This window comes from Mercenaria mercenaria, chromosome 2 (assembly GCF_021730395.1).
Source record: "Mercenaria mercenaria strain notata chromosome 2, MADL_Memer_1, whole genome shotgun sequence".
In the NCBI taxonomy this organism is placed as follows: Eukaryota; Metazoa; Mollusca; class Bivalvia; order Venerida; family Veneridae; genus Mercenaria; species Mercenaria mercenaria.
The window spans coordinates 108,879,066-108,903,346 of NC_069362.1; the positions used below are offsets into that span (position 1 = coordinate 108,879,066).

Consider the following 24,281-nt stretch of genomic DNA (forward strand, 5'->3'; position numbering starts at 1 on the left):
TAAACGGAATGACAGTGTTAATGACATATGTAATAAAGCAAACAAGACCATCGACTTCTTGAAAAGAAACTTAAATATTGGATCAGCTTGCATATAATAAAATCTGGAAAGTAGATAGTATAAGTCTCGTACGACCAACTTTTGATTATGTATGCTCAGTGTGGGACCTCTATCAGCGAAATAATATAGATAAAATTGAAAAGGTCCAACGCAGTGAGATATATAATGAACAGACATGGCAATAGATCCAGTGTAAGTGATATGTTAATATATCTTGAATTAAAATCACTTGAAAGGCGAGGAAAAAAAGCTAGATTTTGTATATTCTACAAAATTGAAAATGAAATGGTGGCGATAAGCAAATATGAAAGAATTGTACAATTATCAAGTATGGACAATGTTAGATCTGGACACCAAAGCTACTATCCAGTTCCATCGTGCCGTTTCCAGTACCATAAGGAGTCATATTCCAAGGCTCAAGTGGCAAAGCACTTTCTCTGGAACCCTAAGTAATTCTGTTTTAACTTTGCATTGTATACGAGTATAGGCTACTCACTTTTAATTATTTTTCTTCTTCTCGCGCATACCTCTAAGGCAAATTAATCGAATAGTCGATGTTGGCCAGTACCTGGTAGTATTGGAAGTAGAAATGGAGGTGTCCATGGAAAATATTTAGTGGCCTAATCACTTATATTCACGGGGGGGAATAGTCTCGCTATAGGAAGTTCAAAACAGGAAGTTGTCCGTTTCTAGGCAACATAGCTACACCACTACTTTTCGTGTTGGTAAGAAGTTGGCGCATTATTTCATTTAAAAAGTAAGTAGAATCTGATGAAATATTATGAATCACATGATTATCATTACACGCTTAACTAGCATTATATGTAGCACCACTTCTAGTAAAATCTACACGTTGACATATGGCCAATGTCTAGATTTTTTGCTATCTAGATATGGCAGCGGCTGCGGACCTCTAGTTTCTACACCTGTAGTATTGAGATCTGGTTACCGGACCTGCAGACAACCCGTCTAGAAGTCCGGTAATCAATACGAATACTTTTAATGTTATTTGCATGGAGGAAACTTTCATTTATCTACAAAAAATAGGTGATGATTTCAAAAAATTGCTCTCCTTTCTTATTGTTGGGACACTTCCAGTTTAGCGGTCTCCGGTCGGAAATATGTCATGACGTCACGTTACTTTGGGGGCTGCCGCCCCCTCACCCCTGCTTTTTCTATTAGTGCTACTAGCCCCATTCCAACGCTATGTTATTTTAACAAGAATTTAAACACAACCCTCCTAAAATAAAGTCAAAGTCAGAGGGGACCGCTAAAATGGAAACTACTCTTATTGTTTTAATCATCAAATTTACTATGAAATATTAACAGCAATTTACAGTCTCCTCTCATAAAATACCTTATTCATTATTCCCTATACAGGTTGTCTAGAGGTCCCATACATGTCAAGTTCTGTGGACAATTTTCCAGGAGATTTCAGTTGAAAATCCAGGAGATTTGATGAAATCTAGCTTTCCATTTTTTACAATGACATGTTTTACCTGGCTTTGAGAAAAAACTGTTGAATTTTGATTATCAAATAGTCAAGGCCTCCGAATGGTTTGTCCCCATATTTATGACTGTTCATAGTTCTGATGTAGTCCAAATAATCAGACGTTTTTGGATAGGGTGATAAATTTTGACTGCCGCTTTCCTGTGATATAAAGTCTAAACTTATTCTGCATATTTCTGTTTGGAAATCCCCAATGAAATCCATTGGGAATGTTTTCTGGAATCAGTGTACAATGTATTTGTTAAGACTACATCTCTGATCATGAATTTTTGTTGAAATTAAAACATGAAATTGCACCACTGACCTTTTTTAAATGTATATTTTGTGTTATCAATTTTCCACTGTGTATTGAAACCAGTGCAAGGGTAGATATTTAACCTCGCACCTGTTCACAACAAATTCCGAAGATTTAAATTTAAGTCTCTTAATATTTAAAATTATGAGTTATATTTTCAACTCATTTGAAGTTTCTACAAGAATATTGATATTTAATTTATTGGAGCAATTAATTCTAACTAGTATTTTGTGACTTTTTTTATTTTTGAATGTATTCAATTTCCTAACAGTAAAATGCAGATACAGGTAAGGCTTAGAGGGTTGGCAACTATAAAATATCAGATCATAGATTGAGCGATCCCGATACTAAAGCGGAACTAGTACTTAGACTGATGCATAGGAATTGAACAATGAGGGCGTTAGCCTGAGTAGTTAAATATCTAAGCATCTGAATCATCAGATGAACCCTGGTAAATTAGATGATAAACCACAAGAAGGCTGTGATTGTTTTCAGACTTACATGACTGTATGACTCCATGTATGCAAGTGGTAATGAACTAGACATCATGTGGCAATTTGATATCATAATTTACATCATAATGCTCTCTTACCAGTTCATGTGTCAACTGCTGTTTATACATCATCTAATAATAATGCCTAAAAGAGCAAAATATGCATTTAGGGTCATTTATGAGAAACCTAAAATTAAGATGTACTTTTCCCAGATATTGCAACTGACTTGTGCTGTAATTTTCATAATTATATACAGTTGATATTCACCATAAAATGTGTATTAATTTTGACATCTTTTTTGTTCCAGAGATCAAATCATAGGCAAGAAGCAGAATGGCTGCAACAGCAGCAATAGACAACTTCCATAATTCTATAAGAACTTTGGCGCAAACCAAGAGAATCAGAGTTACAGAATTTTTCCAAGATTTCGACAAACTACGATCTGGTTTTGTAACAGGTACATTATGTATGTGATAGCCTTACTTGTAGGAGTCAGGGAATTTAGTGACAATAAATAGCAGTACCCAGTAAACGGCAAGTTGCTGATATAGGGTTTTTGGTCCATATAGTTTAAAATTTATGTCATGCCAGTTAAAAATCATGGAAAAAGATTTTGATAAATGAATTAAAATTCAGAAGTACTACAATGTAGCATTTCATTATTTTAACAGAGAGTTTTAATCATATATTTTTATTTCTCTTTGGTATTCAGTTATTACAACAATAAGCTAGGTAGAAAAATAAAAGGGTAAAACAGTAAGACAGCAAGTTTTGAAAACAGTTGAAAACTAGCTGTCCTGTCTTTTAAAGATGGATTTACTAGGTGCATAAAACTAGCTGTCCTGTCTTTTAAAGATGGATTTACTAGGTGCATGCAGTTTTATTTTAATATACAGATATAAAAGCATATTTATATTATGAACCAATGTCGTATTTTAACTTTATTAAGATTACGTTTGTACATTGTCTTTTTAGTCAAATGAATAAATTCTATAAATCAGTAGCCAAGAGACCAAACAAAATATCAGATCAGTTTGTACGCTGTGTTGCTGTTCAGTCAGTACTTTTTTTGGTAAGCACCCCTTTTAACAGTTAATGGTACTGTCCAAACTGAAAGGTGGACAAGTTCATTATAGAAATTTAGCAGGGTAAGGGTTAAACCATGAAATTCATTTCATTGGAATCAAATTATTTCACAGTATCCTGATATAATGTACAATATTATTTCTTTAGTGTAAGATTTTACAAAATAAGTTTTTTTATTTTAGCACCACAGTTTTCAAGATGTTTATGGCAGACATTGGGGTTGCAGCTCACACCAGCCCAGGAGGAATTAGTGAAAACGAACTATGATCTTAAAGGGAATGGACAGATCAATTACAAGCTGTTCTGTGATATCATTGACCAAAATTTTAATGCAAGAGATCTCGCAAAAAATCCTGAGTCACAAAAGATTGTACCACAAGAGTTGTAAGTTTACATTGATGTGTTGTCATACTTGACATTTCCTGTACTATATTATGTGGTTTGATTTTGGCGTTTTACTTCAGTGTCTGGAAAGGTGATGAATCTCATATTGTATGGTAGTTTGATTTTTTTAGTACAGAATTTGCTCAAAAAATTGCAAACTTACTAAAGTACATTCTTGTTAAAGACATTATATCATGAAAGGTGCAAAAAAACAAACTATGTCTGCTGTCAGATATGTTTATCTTCACATGATTGAAAGATACAAGTTATATAATTCTATAATTTTAAAGTTTTACCAGCAGACAGTATTGTTATCTTTTTTTGTAGACAGTTTAAGGTAGTCCTGCACATTTGATAAACAGGAAGTAATGGCGTAACATTTTTTTTCTGGATAACATAGAATAATGCATGGACCTATTACACCTGTACCAGCATATAGAAATAAAATCATTTTTAGCTTGACTATACAAAGAATAAGTAGAGCTGTACTACTCACAACGGCGTTGGCGTCACACCTTGGTTTAGTTTTCGTACCAGTCCACATTTTGACAAAACCTTCTTACATGTGGCTTTGAAACTTTCAACACTTGTGTACCATCACCGTGTCCAGTTTTAGTTTCATAGCTCTGTCAAGCATTTTATCTGAACTGTGGTCCCTTTTAACTTAGAAATCTTGGTTAAGTTTTTCGTACCAGTTCATATTTTATGTAAACTGTCTGACTTGTGGCTTTGGAACTTTTATCACTTGTTTATTATAAGAGTCTCTACCTGTAAGCAAGAGTACATAACTCTGTCAAGTATTGTGGCTGAATTAGGCCCTTTTTGGACTTGGAAATTGATTCAGTTTTCATATAAGCCCACAAAACTACCTCAAAGCTATGATGCATAAAACAACTCTGTACAACACAGCTGTATCTTACATCCTGGACTGAGTTTCTAGCTGGAAAATCCCATCTTACAGCCTCAGGGTTGTAAGATGTCGCCCTAGTTTAACCAACTATATCTAAAGACTATGTGCAGTGTTTATTATTTTTTAAGTAAAACTGGACAAAAATGAAACACCTTGATAGTTCCTTTTTATTCCTTTAAATAATATATATTTTTTGATTCCAAAACACATTGTTTTATGAAGAAACGTAATGTTACACTGCAGGTGATATATAAGCACTGCTATAAGAAAGTCATTTGTTTGATGATTTGATTTTTACTGTTATTTGTTGAATATGACACAAGAAAAAGATTCTATCACTGGTTGTATGTGTGGATGAGAATATCCAGCTCTCTGGTTACAGTTTACATGGTTACTGAGCTCAGTAGAGCCTTGTTACTGTCTAAACAGTTACCCTTGAGCCAGAGATTCCCATCTGCACCTTCAACCAGTGATAGTATCTTATAAGGTATTCATTAATACCACATTATGTTAATTGAGTAACAAATAAATAAGTGTAAGAGCTGGGTCAATTTTATTTAGCATGATTTTCGTTAAGAAAAAAAATCACTTTTTTAGTCTTGGAACATTGAGAACTGTACGGCCGATGAGTCCAGGGGCGGAAAGAAGATTGATTAAGCTCCTACAGCACATAGAACAATTCTACAGCTACCATGGTATCAATCTGCGAACATGCTACGAGGATTTTGACAGGCATCATATGGGTGTCGTTACTGAAAGTCAGGTGAGCATTTTATATATAAAGCCAGGGTGGAGTAATTTTTTCAGTCCCATACTTGTGTTTCACTAGAGAGCACTCATGGTTTGCCCTTGTCTATCAGTCTATCAGTGACACAGGATCCTGCGATAACTAAAAGTATCCTTTTTGAATCTTGGTACATGAAATGGTGGAAATATGGAAACTGTGCACACCTTTTTATTTTATGTTGTTGCTATGGCAACAAATAGTTATTTAAGAATATGACAAAAAGTGGATTTTGTGTTGACTTAAAGGAAAGTACAAGAGATTTTTTCATGGTACTTAGGTAGAAGACAATATGGAGGACATTAATGCTATATTTTTTCCATTTGTCTGTCCAATGATAGTCTGTCCATCTGTCTGTCACAACTGATGGATTCTGCCATATCTCCTGATCGTTGAAATCCACAAATTCATATCCTAACAAAATACCGGTTTTGCAAATTGATAGGAAGTTAAATTTTTTCACAGTAGATAAAAAATATTATCACAAAGTGAGTTTAGGTTATAGTGTCAAGAAAACAACATTTTGAGCAGTGATTTTGAAAAAGTGTTTAAACTATTGCAATGTTAAATGTTTTTATGTTCTTTCAGTTTTATCGCACTTTCCCTGGTCCCCCTGATGTCAGTGAGGCCGACATGACAATTTTAGTACAGAAGTACCGCGATCCTGATCGACCAGGTCTTCTCAACTATCTCAACCTTCACCATGATATTGTAGCCATCGGGGAACAAATGGCCAAAGACAAGGAGTTGATTGAGGCTCCATGTACACAAGTTGATAATACACGTGTAATGGTATGTTTTTATATAGGAATACATATTATGTTCTTGTTAAATTGATATCAGACAAGTTGAAAGAGAACACATGATTGACAACAAGAATTTTAAGAACAGTGAGTGTTTTTAACTATCTAGTACTTCTGATGTGCACAAATACATAAGTCAGTGATTTTTTTTCTAATGCAGCAGTTTAATATATTATTTTAGTAGGTAATGCCATTTTCATATCTCAAAGTTTTGTAATCTAAACAGATGAAGCTATTGCACATGTAAAAAGTTTTCAAAGTATTTTCTCCATCAGAAACATATGCTGACATATGTCAACATGACATATGCTGAAACATATTGATGGTGTTTTATATATTTCATGTTCCATACTAAAAAAATATTTAAAAAAGAAATCTGTTTTTTCTTGCAGCTAACCCCTGACCCAGATCTGAACACAATATTTGACAAGATACGCATGGCAGTATTCAAGAACGGAATCAGAACTACAGAGTTTTTCAAAGATCACGACAAACTTCGCAGCGGGATTATAACAGAAAACCAATTTGTATGTGGTCTGGCCTTGGCAGTTGGCAAGGAGGCTCAGCTATCTAGAGCTGAAATACAAAAGATTGTTGAATATTACCGGCAACCAGATGGACGAGTGAAATATAAGGAGTTTTGCGATATAATGGAAAATGGTATTTACAAAAGATAGATAACTTATATAAATGAGCTTGAAATACATAAAAATAATCCTGGTTTATTACCCATTTTTCGCTGAATTATTGAGATATTTGAGTGAGACACGTTAGATATTTTAATAATGAAAAATAGCAAAAATAGTTTTCATTGGCTGAAAAATATCTTGTGTACAAAATTTAGTTAAAACCATTGAAAAACATGAAATAGAAAGAAAATCTGTGTGTTTTGCATGTAATATAAAAATATTTTAGATGTGAATACCAGATCTTACATTTTTACTCTTCACCATTTGATGAAAATATTGCATCTGGTAAAAGAAATTTTGACCTTAAACTGAAACAAATGTGCATTTTCTATATATTTTTTTCCAAATTTGATTCTGGTAAAACCTGAAGGTGTTTGACTAGATTTTTTACTAGTCATTGTGGTCAAGGATTTCATTGAAAAGGGGATGAACATGTAACAAAATTTTATTTCCCTTTGTAGATATTCTCGGAACTAGGAGAAAAGTTATGATATGTTAACCAGTTAGTTTCTTAAGAAGGTTCTACCTGATTTTAGTACAGGGACAACTTTTCAAACATTTTACCACCTCTCTAACTCATTTCAAGATAGACAAACTTGAATGAATTCTGAAGTCTGAAAACTGTTGAAATTCACAAGAACCAGGTGATATCAAATGCATCTGCAAAACAGAAAATTCTGTTAAATATTTTCTCTTTAAAGGGAGGTAATAATAAAAGTTAATACTGCATGTATTCGTATTGGAATAGAACATAATTTGCCAGTCATTTTGTTATTTCAAAATAAAAGGAAACTACCAAATTTCCAAAATTATAGCTGAAATACAAATATAAATACCATGCACTTTCAAGGGGAAGTTAGTCGTGCTTTTTTTTCTCAAATTTTTGACTGAACTTTCTTCAAGATTATTTTTTATGTACAAGAACTTGAATTTATATTAAACAGATCAATGTCTAAATACGGTTATATTGGTCTTGTTAAGTTCTTCGTTAAGTTTCTTTCCTGGAGATTAATTGTCTACAGTTAAACCTGTGCTAAGCAGCCGGTCAAGGGAGTGACTCCGTCTGGTTGCTTAAGGCAAGTGGCTGTTTATGACAAGTTTAAATTGGAACAAAATGTCTGTTTTGGGAGTTAAGCTGATTGGCTGCTTAAAAAAAGTGGCTGTTTAATACAAGTGGCTGCTAAAGCCAGTTTAACAGTGTGTACAAGTACTGAGATTTATGCACATTTTCGTTAAGTGTGTAATCAGATACTAAATCTCTCCTTGATTAAAATGTTAGGTTTCTGCAAGGGTATAATAAAGTTCTCTTGCTGTGAAAATAAATAATCAGTTTTATGTACAATGTTTGAGATATTTATTTTCAGCATTCACAATACCTGATCTGGAAAAGAAACCCCTGCAGAATGTTGTACGACCAGTTAAAGGAGCACTATCAAGAGTGAGTCGTGTTTTATAAATAAACTTCTCAACCAGAGAGAAATAGAGGACATGTGTTTTTTTTTGCAACTGTACGTGTTACCCTGTTTATCTAGCTCAGTAGGGAGAGCATCATACACTTGTCCTAAGTCTTCATATGAAATATGTAGATGTGATGTTAAACCCAACAAAAAAAAAATCATACACTGATCCATAAGGTGTATGTTCAGTCCCAACCAGGCAGAGATTGACATTTATTCAATCCAAAAACAGAGCTTCAAATTGCAGTGGCAGTGTGGTTACAGTGTCAAGCTAAAATGAATTAGTGTAGATGTTCTTATTAGATTGATGTAATTCTAACATTTACAGGGTTTGAAGCCACTAACAGAGGCAGAGGAGAGGAGAATCCAGGAGATTATCAGCCAGATCTCAGACAATGTACGGCGACGGAGACTCATGATGTACCCGTACTTCAAGGACTATGACAGGGTATAGTTTACATTATCTTGATTTACATGGTGTATAAATAACACTGGGTTATGACCGGGTAATATTTACATTACACTGATTTACATGGTGTATCAATGACACTAAGTTTATGACTGGGTAATATTTACAATTTTACATTACACTGATTTACATGGTGTATCAATGACACTAAGTTTATGACTGGGAAATATTTACATTACACTGATTTACATGGTGTATCAATGACACTAAGTTTATGACTGGGAAATATTTACATTACACTAATTTACATGGTGTATCAATAACACTTAGATTATGACTGGGTTATATTTACATTACACTGATTTACATGGTGTATCAATGACACTAAGTTTATGATCGGGTAATATTTACATTACACTAATTTAGGGCTAGGGCTACACTGATTTACATGGTGTATCCATCACACCAGTTTTATGATTGGGTACCATTCACATTAGAATGGTTTACTTGGTGTATCCATAACACTAAGATTATGATAGGTACAGTTTACATTACAATAATTTACATGGTGTATCCATAACACTAAGAATATGATAGGTACTGTTTACATTAAAATAATTTACATGATATCTCTATAACACTAGTGTTATGATAGGTACAATTTTCATTACAATAATTTACATGGTGTGTCCATAACACTAAGGTTATGGTAGATTTACATGCTTTACTTGCTAAGTGGGTTTGACAAAATTTTCAAGGAAATGTCCTGAATTCTTTGACCAACTTGAAATTGATATATGAGCCACGCCATGAGAAAACCAACATAGTGGGTTTGCGACCAGCATGGATCCAGACCAGCCTGCGCATCTGCGCAGTCTGGTCAGGATCCATGCTGTTCACTTTCAAAGCCTATAGTAATTAGAGAAACTGTTAGCGAACAGCATGGATCCTGACCAGACTGCGCGGATGCGCAGGCTGGTCTGGATCCATGCTGGTCGCAAACCCACTATGTTGGTTTTCTCACGGCTCGGCTCATTATAAGCTTTATATTTTATATTTAAACTTGTTTTACCATTATTTTAGGGTGTCTCTTACACAAGAGTTGTTACACCAACACAGTTTGGTCGAATTCTTCATTTCCTGTCCCTGAATGTGTCACCAGAGGATCTGAAATTATTGTTGAGGAAGTTTGAAGATCCAGCAACTGGAGATGTCAATTATCCAGCTTTTGTACAGGCAGTTGATCAAGGTTTGTTGTTGTTGTTGTTAGTAACACTAGTGATTTTTTTAACTTTAATGTTCAAAAGGAACAAAACTGGTTATATCCATAAATTATGGATATTTTTATATATTCCAAAGTTTAGAATGAATTCAGTGTCACTCATGTCAAGGGAATTAATAAAAACAATATTCCCTAATGAAACAACTAAAACTTTTGGTAAAATGGTGAAATAATTTCCAAAATCGAGACAAACTGTCAGTGTGTAGAATTTACCTTGGGCACAAAAGATAACAAGGAGGAGTTTTTGAGAGACATACAAGTAAAATTTCATAATTGTTTCAGAAATTGTTTTGTTATAGTAAAACAAACCAGCATTTGTTTGAGTTGAAAGAAAAAGTGACATTTTACTTTTAATGTTTTACATATATAAACAATAGACCGCATGGTACACGTGGAGTAAAAATATATCTTTTTTTAATGTTTTTTCTCCAGAATTTGTTGGTCATACAATGGATGATGCTGACTTGAGTCAGAAAGGCCGGACAAACACACCAGTGAAGGAGCGTGTAGCAACAGCTGCCGACAGCAACGTTAGTTACGAGGACTTGATGTCAAGAATCAGACATATTGTCCTGACAAACAGATTAAGGGTAAATGCTTTATTTTCACATCCAGAACAAGTAGATATAATGAATATTACAACATAACATTGTTCCGAGTTTGTGAAAGAAATATTCAAAATTCTCTTGGAAATACATATGTGTATGGTATAATGTTAGACAAAACAAAGGAATCTTGCAAAATTTTATTTCTACCCTAAATTTTCTGTAGTGTTTTCTATTTTCACTTTAGAAATGTCTTTGTTTTCTTTTGTAAATTTTAGTATTTCCTTTTTGTTGAAGTATTTCCTTTTTGTTGAAGTAACCACTCAAAATCTGTTAAAAATGGAGTGTACTGAAAGTAATGGTTTTTAAAAGAATGTGGAAAATAGTAAACATATTTTTTTTCTTTCTTTCTCAAGGTTGGCGAGTTCTTTGAAGATTACGATCCCCTGCGAAGTGGGTCGATTAGTAAATCACAGTTCAGACGAGGCCTGGGCCTGTTGGGAATGAGTAAGTTAGGCTCACATGATATGACTGAGGGTCAATACAAACTTCTGTGTGATGTGTACACAAACCCACAGAAAGAGGACCAAGCTCTGTGGACAAGGTTCCTCTGGGATGTTGAAACAGGTAAGACTTGATTAACCTTTACCCTGCTAAATTTCTATAATGAACTTGGCCATCTTTCAATTTGGGCAGTATCATTAACTGTTAAAAGGGGTGCTTACCAAAAAGATACTGACTGAATGGTGAACAGTGCAGATCATGATCAGACTGCACTATGATCTACACTGGTCGCAAAGGCAGACTCAATCGTGTCCAGCATGACAAGAGTTGAATTAATGAAATCATAACTGGATGTTAGTAAAGACCAGAGAGTTATGACGCTCCAATTTCACTGTGTTCAAAAGCTCCCAATAGACGGTATATAAGGTCTGTAGAAATGTTATAAATTGCTGTAAAAATGAGATACCGGTAAGTTATAGCGCTAAAATAAGTCAACAAGTAAGAGGAGTACAATAACATGTGATATAAACTATTCTCAAATTATTTTAGGAAAATTTGAATTACAACTGGTATCTATAATCAGAAAGTCATGAAAATCTTGAAGTTTTCCTGAGAGATAGAAAGACCAGTTCCTTGAAGTCTGCCAGGTTGTCAGCTGTTGTCAAATTTATATTTTTTAGTGTTTACTCAACCAAACCTTGAAAAGGACCCGGAGACCAGAGTACCACCTCAGGAGATATTCAGAGTACCAAAGCCAGGAACCGTGAACTGGGAAAATGCTTCAGAAGACCATATGTCACTGTATAATGCAACAATGGACCGCCTTAGACAAAGGACTGAACAGAGAAGAGTGCTAGCTAAACCTGTATTTCAGGACTTCGACAGGTAAGTATTGGAACAAATTTCTCTAAGTTATAACTAAAAAGGACATGCCTCAAAATCTAAAATCATAAAAAGATTGTTTTGAAATAGGCAGCAACTTCATTGTAATACAAAAAATAGTAAATGTCATTGTTTTTGTGTATAGTATACAGACTACAGGGGTGTTTTTTCTCGGGCGAGGGCACCAACATATCCCGAGGGATTCTGCAGATTCTGTAACGGGGAAACAAACATGCTTATCTCTGCTCTAGCATAAAATAATGTTGACATGTGCTCATTTCCATTTAAATTTGTTTTTAACTACCGGCATGCATTAAAGGACCTTTATGCCTTTACATTTCACTGTAGAATGTGCATATATAAAAACCTTCAAGGTGTGTTAACAGCATGCGGTATCCTTAACACACGTCTCTTCTCCTGTTAAAACTACACCTGAAAATGGAAATAATGGCAGTTTTATGCTAGAAGTGTTTCAGTTTTATGATAGATTTTCATAAGCATAATTGTAATTAATTAAAACATGCAAACAATCTATGCTTTCAGGCATAATAATGGTCATGTGACCATGTCACAGTTCCGTCAGTGCTTAACAATGCTGGAGCTTCATTGTACAGAGCCGGAAATGATTGCCTTGGAAGCAAAATTCCATAACGACACAGGCTTTAACTATTTGGCTTTCCTGTCAGAGCTCATGCCAGAGGAACCGCCACAGTTCATGTACAGATCTAGACTTGAGGAGCTCAGAAATACAAATGCAAAGAAAACACTGCCAGAGTTAAATGCTCAAAAAGACCTTGAGAGCATTCTACTGAAAGTGAAAACAAAGGTTGGAGGAAATATTCCACATGTTTTGAAGATAAGGCTTTTGTAGCGAAGTGATTAAAGTCACTCACTTAAAACCACTGACCACAATGTTGTATGAAATCCTACTTAGGATGTAGAAATCTTTCAGCTGAGAATGTTTATTGAAGAATGAGGTTCTACCCAGGAGTTTGTGCCTTAAAATGGCAGGCGGGCACACCTCTTGGTTTTCTATTGGTCACCATAGAATCTAAATACCAGGCAGCTTTAGTCTGACTTAAAACAAATTTGAAGATAAAATGAGCTGCGTCATGAGAAAACCAACATAGTGCATTTGTGACCAGCATAGATCCAGACCAGCCTGCACATCCACACAGCCTGGTCAGGATCCATGCTGTTTGCTAACAGTTTCTCTAATTGCAATAGGCTTTGAAAGCGAACAGCATGGATCCTGACCAGATTGCGTGGATGCGCAGGCTGGTCTGGATCCATGCTGGTCGCAAACGCATTATATTGGTTTTCTCATGGCGTGGCTCAAATGACTTCCTTGTAAGACCATCCATTAGACAAAGTATGAAAGTTTGGCTCTTTCTTTTTAACCAGTTTCTAACATGGAAAATACCACATAATATATCTCTCTCCAATATTCAAAATAAACATATTAACATTTTGTCATTTGAAAAAAAAACTATATGCAGATATCAAAAAAGAATATTGATACATATTTGTGTTTTCTGGTTATGTGGTATTTTTATTAACCTTCTTTTTTCATTTAGATTAATTTTAAAATACCATTGTCATACTATGCTTTTAGCTCACTCAGACCCATAGTAAGTTTGAAATTGTTAAAACTTGACCTTGATGTTCCTTGGGTGGTCCTGTTCCATATTTGTACAAATTGTTCTGCCAGAGCTAAAATCAAAAAGTCTTCAAGCAAGGACTTTGATGAAAAGATTTGAAGCTTTCTATTTATTCAATTTAAAAGTAACATGCGAACGGTCAGGAAATGCGAGATTTCACAAGATAACAATGTATTGGCCATAATGGCAATACAAGCCGAATCGGTAAAACTTGCTGACATTTAGTGTGGTACATTTGCTATTGAATCAATGCTATCATTAAAAGGAAGACGTTTCACTTTTATTGGAAAGTAAATTTTATTTATGTTTGTATTTTGTAGCACAATTCACTCTGTTTAAAAAAAATATGAAAATTGGTGTCCATTTCAGCTAAATGCTTTGTTTCTTTCACTTACATGAAAGGCAATTACCTCGAAAAGTTGCAAAAACCACTGTAAATGAAACAGATTGATTCCGACATTTTTTGGAAGAATTTGAAAATAAAATGGTGGGGGGAGGTATGCATTGTACTCTGTTGCTAAGTGAATCAAGTTGATGAAACAGGTGTTCGCAAATGCTTATGGATAAATAATAATCCATACCGTTTAAAGGTTAATCTGTTGCTTCTTATCATTCATTGAAATCCTTGCTTCAAACATTATTATTCTCCTCTTAAACCATAACATCTACCACAGTTGGGAAAAGCCATCTAGATTTCTCAGAAAAAGAAAACATGGCTGCCAGAGTTTGGTCTAGTTTTTCCAATATGGCTTTATGAAAAGCTTGGAAACTCTCCTGAGAATCTCTAGGCCAGTTTTCAAACTGATTTAGCAGAAAAGGTTTCTTACATACCAGCTTAAGCTGTGGAACTTTGGTGAGCGGCATAGCATCATCATGGCTCTCTTATCTATTTTTACAAATCTTTTTTTTTTCCCTTCAATAATTTACATGGAATGCACAAATCAGTTCTGTTTGTTAGTAGACTGACCAGACCTGGCAGAAACTGTATTAATATTTCTTGCTAAAGCAATTGTTTCAAATTGTTATTCACATTCAGTATGAAAAAAATACAGATTGTCAATTTCTGTTTTGCAGGTAAGCCGAGAAAGGATGCGAGTGCTGGAGTTCATGAGAGATTATGACAAGTTACGATCAGGAAGAATGTTGAAAACATCATTCCGTAGAGCTCTAGACTTATGCAGGTTCGAGCTCCGGCAGTCAGAGGTGTCCATCCTTGAAGATAGGTATGGCTTTCTTGGTATTTCTGTTTATCACCTAGATTAGCTGGACCTTGCACAAAAATTCTGTTATTCTGATGCATTTCATTCATATTGAAATTACAAAGCAGAAACTTTCATTATAGCTGAGATATTATACCAACATTTCTTAGCATAAAAAGGACATGATCTTTTTAGCACATATTTGACATCATGGGTGTGAAATTGAACACCACATCATATTTTTGGAATTATACTATGTAATGACATTTTAACATTAACGTTGTTCAAGTGTAGAGGACACTAGTCCAGTTTACTTCATTATAACCAGTTAAAAAAAGAAGAAATTTAGCAAAACAAGCTTACATGTGTTAATATAGAAGAATCTTACATTTATGTCTTTTTGTATTGAACTTCTTAAACATGTTGAATAAAAATGATGTAATGCAAATCATCGAGTAAGTAATTATCTAATTACTAGTACATTCAAATCAGTATTTCAAAGAATACCAGGCATGCAGGCAATTAGGAAATCAAATAAGGAAAAACAATAAGGAGAAATTGAACCTTTACCACCATTGCTTTCAGTCAATGACAAGTTTAGTATGGTATGTCAAATAGTTGAACATTTAGTATGGTATGTCAAATAGTTGAACATTTAGTATGGTATGTCAGATAGTTGAACTTTTAGTATGGTATGTCAGATAGTTGAACTTTTAGTATGGTTTGTCAGATAGTTGAACTTTTAGTATGGTATGTCAGATAGTTGAACTTTTAGTATGGTTTGTCAGATAGTTGAACTTTTAGTATGGTATGTCAAATAGTTGAACATTTAGTATGGTATGTCAGATAGTTGAACTTTTAGTATGGTTTGTCAGATAGTTGAACTTTTAGTATGGTATGTCAAATAGTTGAACATTTAGTATGGTATGTCAGATAGTTGAACTTTTAGTATGGTTTGTCAGATAGTTGAACTTTTAGTATGGTATGTCAAATAGTTGAACATTTAGTATGGTTTGTCAAATAGTTGAACTTTTAGTATGGTATGTCAAATAGTCGAACTTTTAGTATGGTATGTCAGATAGTTGAACTTTTAGTATGGTATGTCAGATAGTTGAACTTTTAGTATGGTATGTCAGATAGTTGAACTTTTAGTGTGGTATGTCAGATAGTTGAACATTTAGTATGGTTTGTCAAATAGTTGAACATTTAGTATGGTATGTCAGATAGTTGAACTTTTAGTGTGGTATGTCAGATAGTTGAACATTTAGTATGGTATGTCAGATAGTTGAACTTTTAGTATGGTATGTCAGATAGTTGAACTTTTAGTATGGTATGTCAAATAGTTGAACATTTAGTATGGTATGTCAGATAGTTGAACTTTTAGTATGGTATGTCAGATAGTTGAACTTTTAGTATGGTTTGTCAAATAGTTGAACATTTAGTATGGTTTGTCAAATAGTTGAACTTTTAGTATGGTATATGTCAGATAGTTGAACTTAAATCTGTATCCAAATATTAACTGGAAAAAAAAATGCAGTCAGGATATTTTTTCAGAAGTATGACAGCCCTGTAATTGTATTAACTGCTTTTGTGTTTGTACACACAGATATCAGTCTACACAAGACATTGATTATGTTGACTACCTGAAGTTCTGTGATGAGGTTGAATCTATCTTCACCACTAAAGAGTTGGAGAAGCGCCCCCTGGAGGATGTTGTACAGTTCAAACCTCCAGAGGAATGGGAGAGGAACAAACTGCCTGTCGACCAGCAGAACAGATTCAAATCCTGCATGGAACGACTAAGTGAAAAGGTGTGTTGATTTAATCTTTCAAAGTAACCTGAAAATATTGCTATCAGATTTGCATTGTAACATTGCCCAAAAAAATGTTGGAAAGATTTTAATCGGTTGACCAGTTCCTTTTCAGCTTGACTTTTTGAAGAAAAAGTAGAACTATTGCACTCGCCCCTTTTACTGGCAAAGCTCAAATTCAGAGTCAGGCACTGAGGAAAGTAGAGTGTGCTGTCTTACGGACAGCTCTCGTTATTCATAGCCATTCTCAGTTTGAATGCACTGTACCAAGCTAAAACGTTTTACAGGCTACATAAATATGTTTTCTTCAACATTCTTATTAAAGTAGTTGTTGTTTATTTCAGGAAAAAAATGTTGTTGGCTGTTTTTGCATAAAATATTCGAAGTTATGTTGATCTCAAGACCAGTTTCTCTTGACTGTGTAATATCATTTTAACTGACAGGTGTCTTTTAGAACTAACAACTGCTAAAAAAATTAAAGTGGTCATTTGAAAGATTTAAAAAGAATTTAAAAATTCATAACACAGACTAAATTCAAATGATTGAAATGAAAGGTTGGTTTGTTGGTTGTTTTGGGTTTAACACCATTTTTCAACAGTATTTCAGTTAAATGTTATGGCGGGCAGTTAACCTAACCAGTGTTTCTGGATTCTGTACCAGTACATACCTGTTCTCAGCAAGTAACTGCCAACTTCCCCACATGAATCAGCAGTGGAGGACGAATGATTTCAGACACAATGTCTTTTATCAAATCATTACGGAGAACATACGCCTTGCCCAGAGCTCGAACTCGCGACCCTGCGATCCGTAGATCTGCGCTCTCCCTATTGAGCTAAGTGGGCAGATTGAAATGAAAGTGAAAACAAAACTGTAAATACAGTAAAACACTAATCATATAAAGCCCCCAGAGGATGAGTGAAATGCTTGAGTCATCAAGGATCAATCAAAATGTAGAAAATACAAGGAAAATGGCTTGGGAATACATAAATTGCATAAGTCAGCTGATATGTGTAAGCTGTTGATGCTGGAGGCAAGCAGTGTTTTACTGAACATGAAATGAGTGAAAAAGTACTATAGTTTCTGTAGGAAAATATTTTCATTACGTGTTTTGAAAACTATGTGTAGCTGCCAATAACGTCTAAACCCAGTAAAAATCTGCAATTTTTGTTAATTGTATCCTGTTTTTATTCAAATAAAAATAAAAAATTTCAGGTCCGGAAGCACCAGATGCAATTATTTCCATTGTTTGAAGATTACGACAGAGTTCACAACGGTACAGTTTCAAGGTCACAGTTCAGACGCGTACTTACCGAGCTTGAACTTGGAGGCCTAGTAAGCCAGCAAGATTTTGAACTGCTCTGGCAACAGTTTGATGTAAAGATTGGTGGAAAAGATGACGTCAGCTATATAGCATTTTGTGATATGATCTATAAATTGGCAAATTTTGAAGTGAGAAAACCATAAAAGAGTTAAAAAATGTTTATTGTATTTCATGCAAAGACACTTTCTCATCATTACATCTCTCAAAAAAAATAGTATGTTAAAATAAAATTTAGTAAGCTTTAATGTTTTTCATTTTCATTAAAGCGTTTTATTAATCATTATGAGTGATTTTTCAGAATATTCAGAAACTGATTTGTCTTTGTGTACAAATGCATATTATCATACTTTGTCCCTAAGAAAACAAAAAATTGTTATTTTTGCTTTTATCTTTGTTGAATAATCAAAAAAGTGTCAATGAAATGCGCCCATGCAGGCTTTGGCGGAAGTAAGTAAGTTTGCCATAACACATTGCAGCTTATTGAATTGTTTAAAAGTAAATTGACACATATTTACCTATTGTTAAATATGGCTTTAATAATGAGCTGTCAAATGTCTGCATGATCATGGCCATTTTTGTTTTGCAAACCTGCATCTTAATAGTGACAATATATATTTTATTAAGTTACGTCTGTGGTTTGACAAAATCCTCTTTTGCATACTTTGAATAATATACATGTATTTATGCAGTTAATTTTACACAGAAACCAGTACGAGTGTGTATTAATCAAAAACATTTGAAACATTTACATTTTCTTCTTTATTGTTGATATTTCTTGGATATTTTAGTCATGCAGATTTCATATGTTACTGTAAAGTTTCTAAAACTATAAAATAGAGATTTGAGACCAGGCTAAGAATACAGCCTTGCCATTGGTCAGTTTCAAGACCAAGCTAAAAATTAACCAGTCTGATGCTGAAATTTTGAGACTGGTTCCAAAACAGTTTTATAATGTAGGGCAAAATTCTGGAGCCAAATTGGAAATTTGATTTTTAAACGAGCATTTTCATAGCCTTGGAGCCTACTTTTTATGAAAATATTTTTTTTCATGTTACTTTTTATATTTGTTAATTATGTTTTTTATCTTACAACTTGAAAAGTATTTCAAAGCTGTTATATTTTACTGCTGTTTTAAAAGTATTAAGATTTTTTTTACATATTTTAACATGAAGCTGTATAAAAATCAAAACAGTCATTTCATTAGTTTTCATTAACCATAATGCATGTGAATCATACAATCGTAACTCCTTTAAGTACCTGCACAAATATTATTATTATGGTACAAAATCTGACAAAAAATGATTTTTTATGCATCTATGCATGAGTATTAAAGTTCTTACATTTGAATTTCTGGGATGTTATGCCATTAAATGTATAAAATGTAACAGAGTTTACAGAAAACTTGTTAAAAATGAAGGCTTTTTTTTTAATCCAGAATCTTGTTTTATTTAAACTAGTGTATAAAAGTTATGTTATATAACAGAGATTTTGTTATGTCATATCATTATGTTGAAAGTATTATGTTGTTATGTCTACATAGAAAGAGTGTCAAAGAATTTATGTCTACAGATAGTATTATGTCTAGCGGTCCATGTCCGTATGTCAGTATTAACAGAGTTTTACTAATAGTATTTGTTTAATGTTATTTTTTGTGATGTACAAGTAACTTTGTATAAAGCAAATTCTTAATTTAGCTTATGATGATACTGTTGCTTTTATTTATTTAAAAAGCTAAATATATACACAGCATAATCATATCCTATGCAATTATAGGGACACACTGTGACTGATGCCTAAACCCTTTTGTCTTAACTTTTACCCTGCTAGATTTTTAAAATGGACTAATCCACCATTCAATTTGGTCAGTACCACTTCTTATTCAAAGGGGTGTTCACTGAAAATTTACTGACTGAATCACTAAGCGAACAGTGCAGGCTGATCTTGGTCTGCACTGGCCGCAAAGGCAGAATCACTTGCCGCCAGCAGGCTAAAGGTTAAAGACTGATGAAAACCATATTTTTAAGAGATTTTTTTACAATTTACCAGGATTTGTAATGACAAAATACACATAAAACATCAAAATGTGTCTTTCTGTTGTCTTTTACTAAGAGACAAGTGAAAACCTGGAATTGCTACTGATCTTATACTCTTCAGATCTACTGAAGTAGTAAGTAACAATATTGAAACAAGGGGAAAAAAACATCAGAATATAAAAACAGGGTTCAAATTGAATTATTTCTGTTTTCATCATTATTTAAGTGTATTTTTGTTATGGTAATCATTTGGACTGCAACACTGGTTTATTCATTCAATATAAATCTAGTTCAGATGCAGAAAAAGTTATCACACCCAGACACAATTTATAAATTTTGCAAGCGTAAATGATCCTTTTACAGAAAATAGTTGTAAATGTTGCAAGTAAGATTAGTTTTACTTTTTGTTTGAATTTGTGAAGTGCTGATCCCAAGTATTAAGTTAAGAGTAAGTAAAACCACTAGAAAGATTATCAAACCTATAATCAAAGATGTTGCATATAATAAACAATATATTATTTGAATTTAGAAATTTTGTTGAATGAGACAACCAGTGTTTGTAGATCAAAGCTGGAGGATACTGAATGCCTGGGTCAGTATTGTGTTGTATATCTGTGATAGAATTGTCTTACACTATAAATATATATAACTGTACATTAAGACTGAAAATAAATTGGAGATATAAAGTGTTATTGTGAGTTTCAATATTTTTGAAATAGTCATTGTGTAAATTCTGCAGACTTGTCTCAGGCCTCTAATCTGGAGAGGACCAGTCCTGCAGTTGTTTAATTAGTGCCTGGATAAAAACCCACTGAAATTCTTTGACTGGCCCTACGTGGTCTATACTCTACGTGGCATATATATGCTTCATTGTATCTGAAAGGGCGGATGGACCGTAATTAAACTTAAATCAGTCAGTTGACTGGCCCTGTATTAAGTTGGATTCCCCCTTCTCAGTCCATGCTCGAAGTTTTGTAACGTTATTGCAAAAACATGAAAATTAGTTTTTGATTACATTAGATAGGTGTCTACTACAGAGGTGTCTACACATAAAAGAGGAGTGTTGGCAACATTGGTAAAGGTGTATACCATCAATTGGATCAAAGGATACACCAATACCTCATATGGCACCAGAACTCGGGGCGTTGAATTCTTCATGTGAGGAAGCCATCCAGCTGGCTTACGGAAGGTCGGTGGTTCTACCCAGGTGCCCGCTCGTGATGAAATAATGCACGGAGGGGCACCTGGGGTCTTCCTCCACCACTAAAGCTGGAAAGTCGCCATATGACCTATCATGTGTCGGTGCGACGTTAAATCCAAAAAAAAAAAAAAAAAAGAAAAAAAAGAACTATACTTGGACTGAATGTTTTTTTGTTTTGGTCCTTGAGAATTTTGGAATTCCTTCAATATATCAGTTATAATAGACTTCCGCTTAAGCAGGTGCTAAAAGGATTGAGGGGTCTTTCCAATTTCATTAACTGTCAAAACAGTCTAAATCAAACCAAGTTTTACAAGGACCTATTAATAGATTTATCTTATCACCCTTTCCCCACTCCCTTCTGAAGGCAGAGGAATATAATTTTGGCGATGTCCATCCAGCTGTACGTTCTTCCAAAATTTAAAACGCTTATAATTCAAGAAGCATTTTAGGTAGTATCATCAAACCTCAAGTAATTATTAATTAGCTAATGAGCTTTGCTCTTGTATAGTGTTATCCCCCTTGTCCCAGTAAAAGCTGCCGAGTTTCCCCCCAATTGATTTGGCAAAAAATAGGGATTTTTGACTGTATCTATGAAACCTATATATGGAACTTCATGAAACTTTACACAGATGTAGATCACCATAGGGCACTGGTGCACAGGCAACTGTTGTAAGGATCTCTTCTGTAACTTAACAATTGTTGCTCTTAAATTATTTTAAAATCCACAAATTACCACTTAACGAAGTAATCTGTGGATGGCTCTTCATGAAACTGAAGACAAATATAGATCGCTAAAGGGGGGATGGGGGGGGGGGGGAAAGGTGCATGCGCATATTTTATCAGGATCTCTTCAGCAACTGCAGTTATTGCCAGTTAAATTTTTTTGACAAATTCCCACATAACAAAGATACCCATTGACAGATCTTCATGAAACCTAATACAAATATACATTAATGTAGGGGAATCGTGCACATACAGATTGTCAGAATACCTTCATAATTTGTTGACCTTTAATTGTTCCACAAAGCACTAATACCTATATAATGAAGAAGCCAACAGATAGAAATGCAACATATTGAAATTAAATAAACAGCAGCATAGTGTGGTCATGCACGTGCAATTTTCATCAGGATATCTGAGTAACCTGAGAGTTATTGCCCTTAAATTGTTTTAAAATCTTTATAATTCCAACATATTAATGAAGTAACCAATTAAAAGAAATTGATTATACTCAAATATACAACAGCTGTTTGTAAAACATCTCACTTTCAGTCACGTAATGACTGACCTTGACCTTTGACTTACTAACCACTAAAACAGAAGAAGTCATCAACTTCATAAGCCCAATCATGCTTGGTTCTCATGATATTGAGTGGAAATGGTTTTCAATGTTCAGGCCCCTGTGACCTTGACCTTTGTCTTACTGACCACAAAAACAATAGGGATCATCTACTTCATACGCCCCAATCTATGCTATCAAGATTGAAGATTCTGGATCGAGTGGTTATCAAGTTATTGAGCGGAAACCTGTTTTCAATGTTCAGGTCCCTGTGACCTTGACCTATTGACCACTAAAACAATGGGGGTCATCTAAGGCCGGTCACCTAATTCATAAGCCCAATCACACTTTTAAGCTTGAAGATACTTGGTGCAGCAGTTCTCAAGTTATTAAGCAGAAACAGTTTTCGAGGTTCAGGTCCCTGTGACCTTGACCTTTGGCCTAAAATAGGGGTCATCTACTTCATAAGCCCAATAATGCTACCAAGTTTTAATGTTCTGGGTCAAGTGGATCTAAAGTTATTGGGCGGAAACTATTTGCTCTACCGATGGACCGACCGACCGACCGACAGCTGCAAAGCAATACCCCACTTCTTCAAAGAGGAGCACAATAATAAAAATTATTTTGCATAAAAATAATTCCGTTTATTTTTGGAGAAATATACCGAGATATGCGGTCAAGCGGTCAGCTTATTCACGCCCGGCTGGCCGCAAATTCAGATTTGTTTCCCGGTTTATACAATGCTACTTTATACAAACAGAAACGGGAACCAGGCATGCAATCAAGTAAATCCAATTCACGTGCAATCTTTTCAGTTGAGAAACTACATTCGACAAGTACACTAGCTTCTAGCAGTTACACGTCTACAATTCTTTTTGTTAATTGCAACGTTATTAAAATATGCCACGTGGTGTAAGAGGGAGACTTCACCGTCGTATCCCAAACAGACAGGTAAGAGCTCAACCACAACCGCCTGCTAACAACAGAGGAAACAGAGCCCGTTTACCGAACAGGGCGCCTGTTCAGGCCCCGGCACGTGACGACGACAGACAGGAACCAGACAGAGTTTTGAGAGGCAATAGGGCACGCCTTCACGTTCCGCCACCGGTACAACCACAAGCAAATATTGCTCAAGGATTCGAGCCGGAAAATCTGCGAGCAGATGGGGCTGACGAACAGGCAGATGATCCACGAAGGGATGAAGTTGATGAACAGAGGGGCAACAGGCGGGGCACCCCGCCTGCTGCGAACGCCGAGCAACCCAGACAGGGCCGGAAACGAGGGCGAGATGAGCTGGAGCCGGATGACGTCACGGAACATCCGCTGCTGCAGAACGATGCGGAGATTCAGAGAGCTGGCGCCAGAGGCGGACCCCGAACCTTGTCAGGTACCCGAATTCCTGTGGCACGTCTTCAGCACAGAGCTAGACAGCTCCTTAATACAGCGATCGCATCAAATACTTTAACAACATATCATACGGCATTAAACGCGTTCGAAACATTTAGGTCTGATTATAACCTACCTAAATCTTCACGGTGAGGATGCGTACACCGGATATTGCCATTTAGTGATAAGGTACTTTCCGAAAACGTGTTTATTTTTCGTCAACAAGGTAAGTAAAACACCTATTTACTATTGTATTATACTACTATGGAAGAAAAGAGCATTACTTTTAATAACTA

The 24,281-nt window shown here is 34.8% G+C and overlaps 1 protein-coding gene across 1 annotated transcript; it reads left to right on the plus strand.

The window, feature by feature from the left end:
* Positions 1–711: 711 nt before the first annotated feature.
* Positions 712–20,811, plus strand: LOC123564874 (uncharacterized). The gene is made up of 16 exons (XM_053537512.1): positions 712–817; positions 2,667–2,816; positions 3,628–3,829; positions 5,337–5,502; positions 6,112–6,315; positions 6,719–6,986; positions 8,380–8,453; positions 8,801–8,920; positions 9,965–10,130; positions 10,596–10,753; positions 11,125–11,335; positions 11,893–12,097; positions 12,638–12,920; positions 14,830–14,978; positions 16,561–16,765; positions 17,978–20,811. Exons 2-16 carry the CDS (start codon positions 2,693–2,695, stop codon positions 18,227–18,229), a joined length of 2,787 nt encoding a protein of 928 aa, XP_053393487.1. The 5' UTR covers positions 712–817; positions 2,667–2,692; the 3' UTR covers positions 18,230–20,811.
* Positions 20,812–24,281: the final 3,470 nt, after the last annotated feature.

What these genes read in the sequence shown, in the direction of transcription:
- LOC123564874 (XM_053537512.1), top strand. Translation starts at nt 2,693, where the DNA reads ATGGCTGCAACAGCAGCAATAGACAACTTCCATAATTCTATAAGAACT. An exon ending in TTGCGATATAATGGAAAATG is followed by an intron (nt 6,987 to 8,379) that starts GTATTTACAAAA and finishes ATTTATTTTCAG; the next exon opens with CATTCACAATACCTGATCTG. An exon ending in TGTACAGGCAGTTGATCAAG is followed by an intron (nt 10,131 to 10,595) that starts GTTTGTTGTTGT and finishes TTTTTTCTCCAG; the next exon opens with AATTTGTTGGTCATACAATG.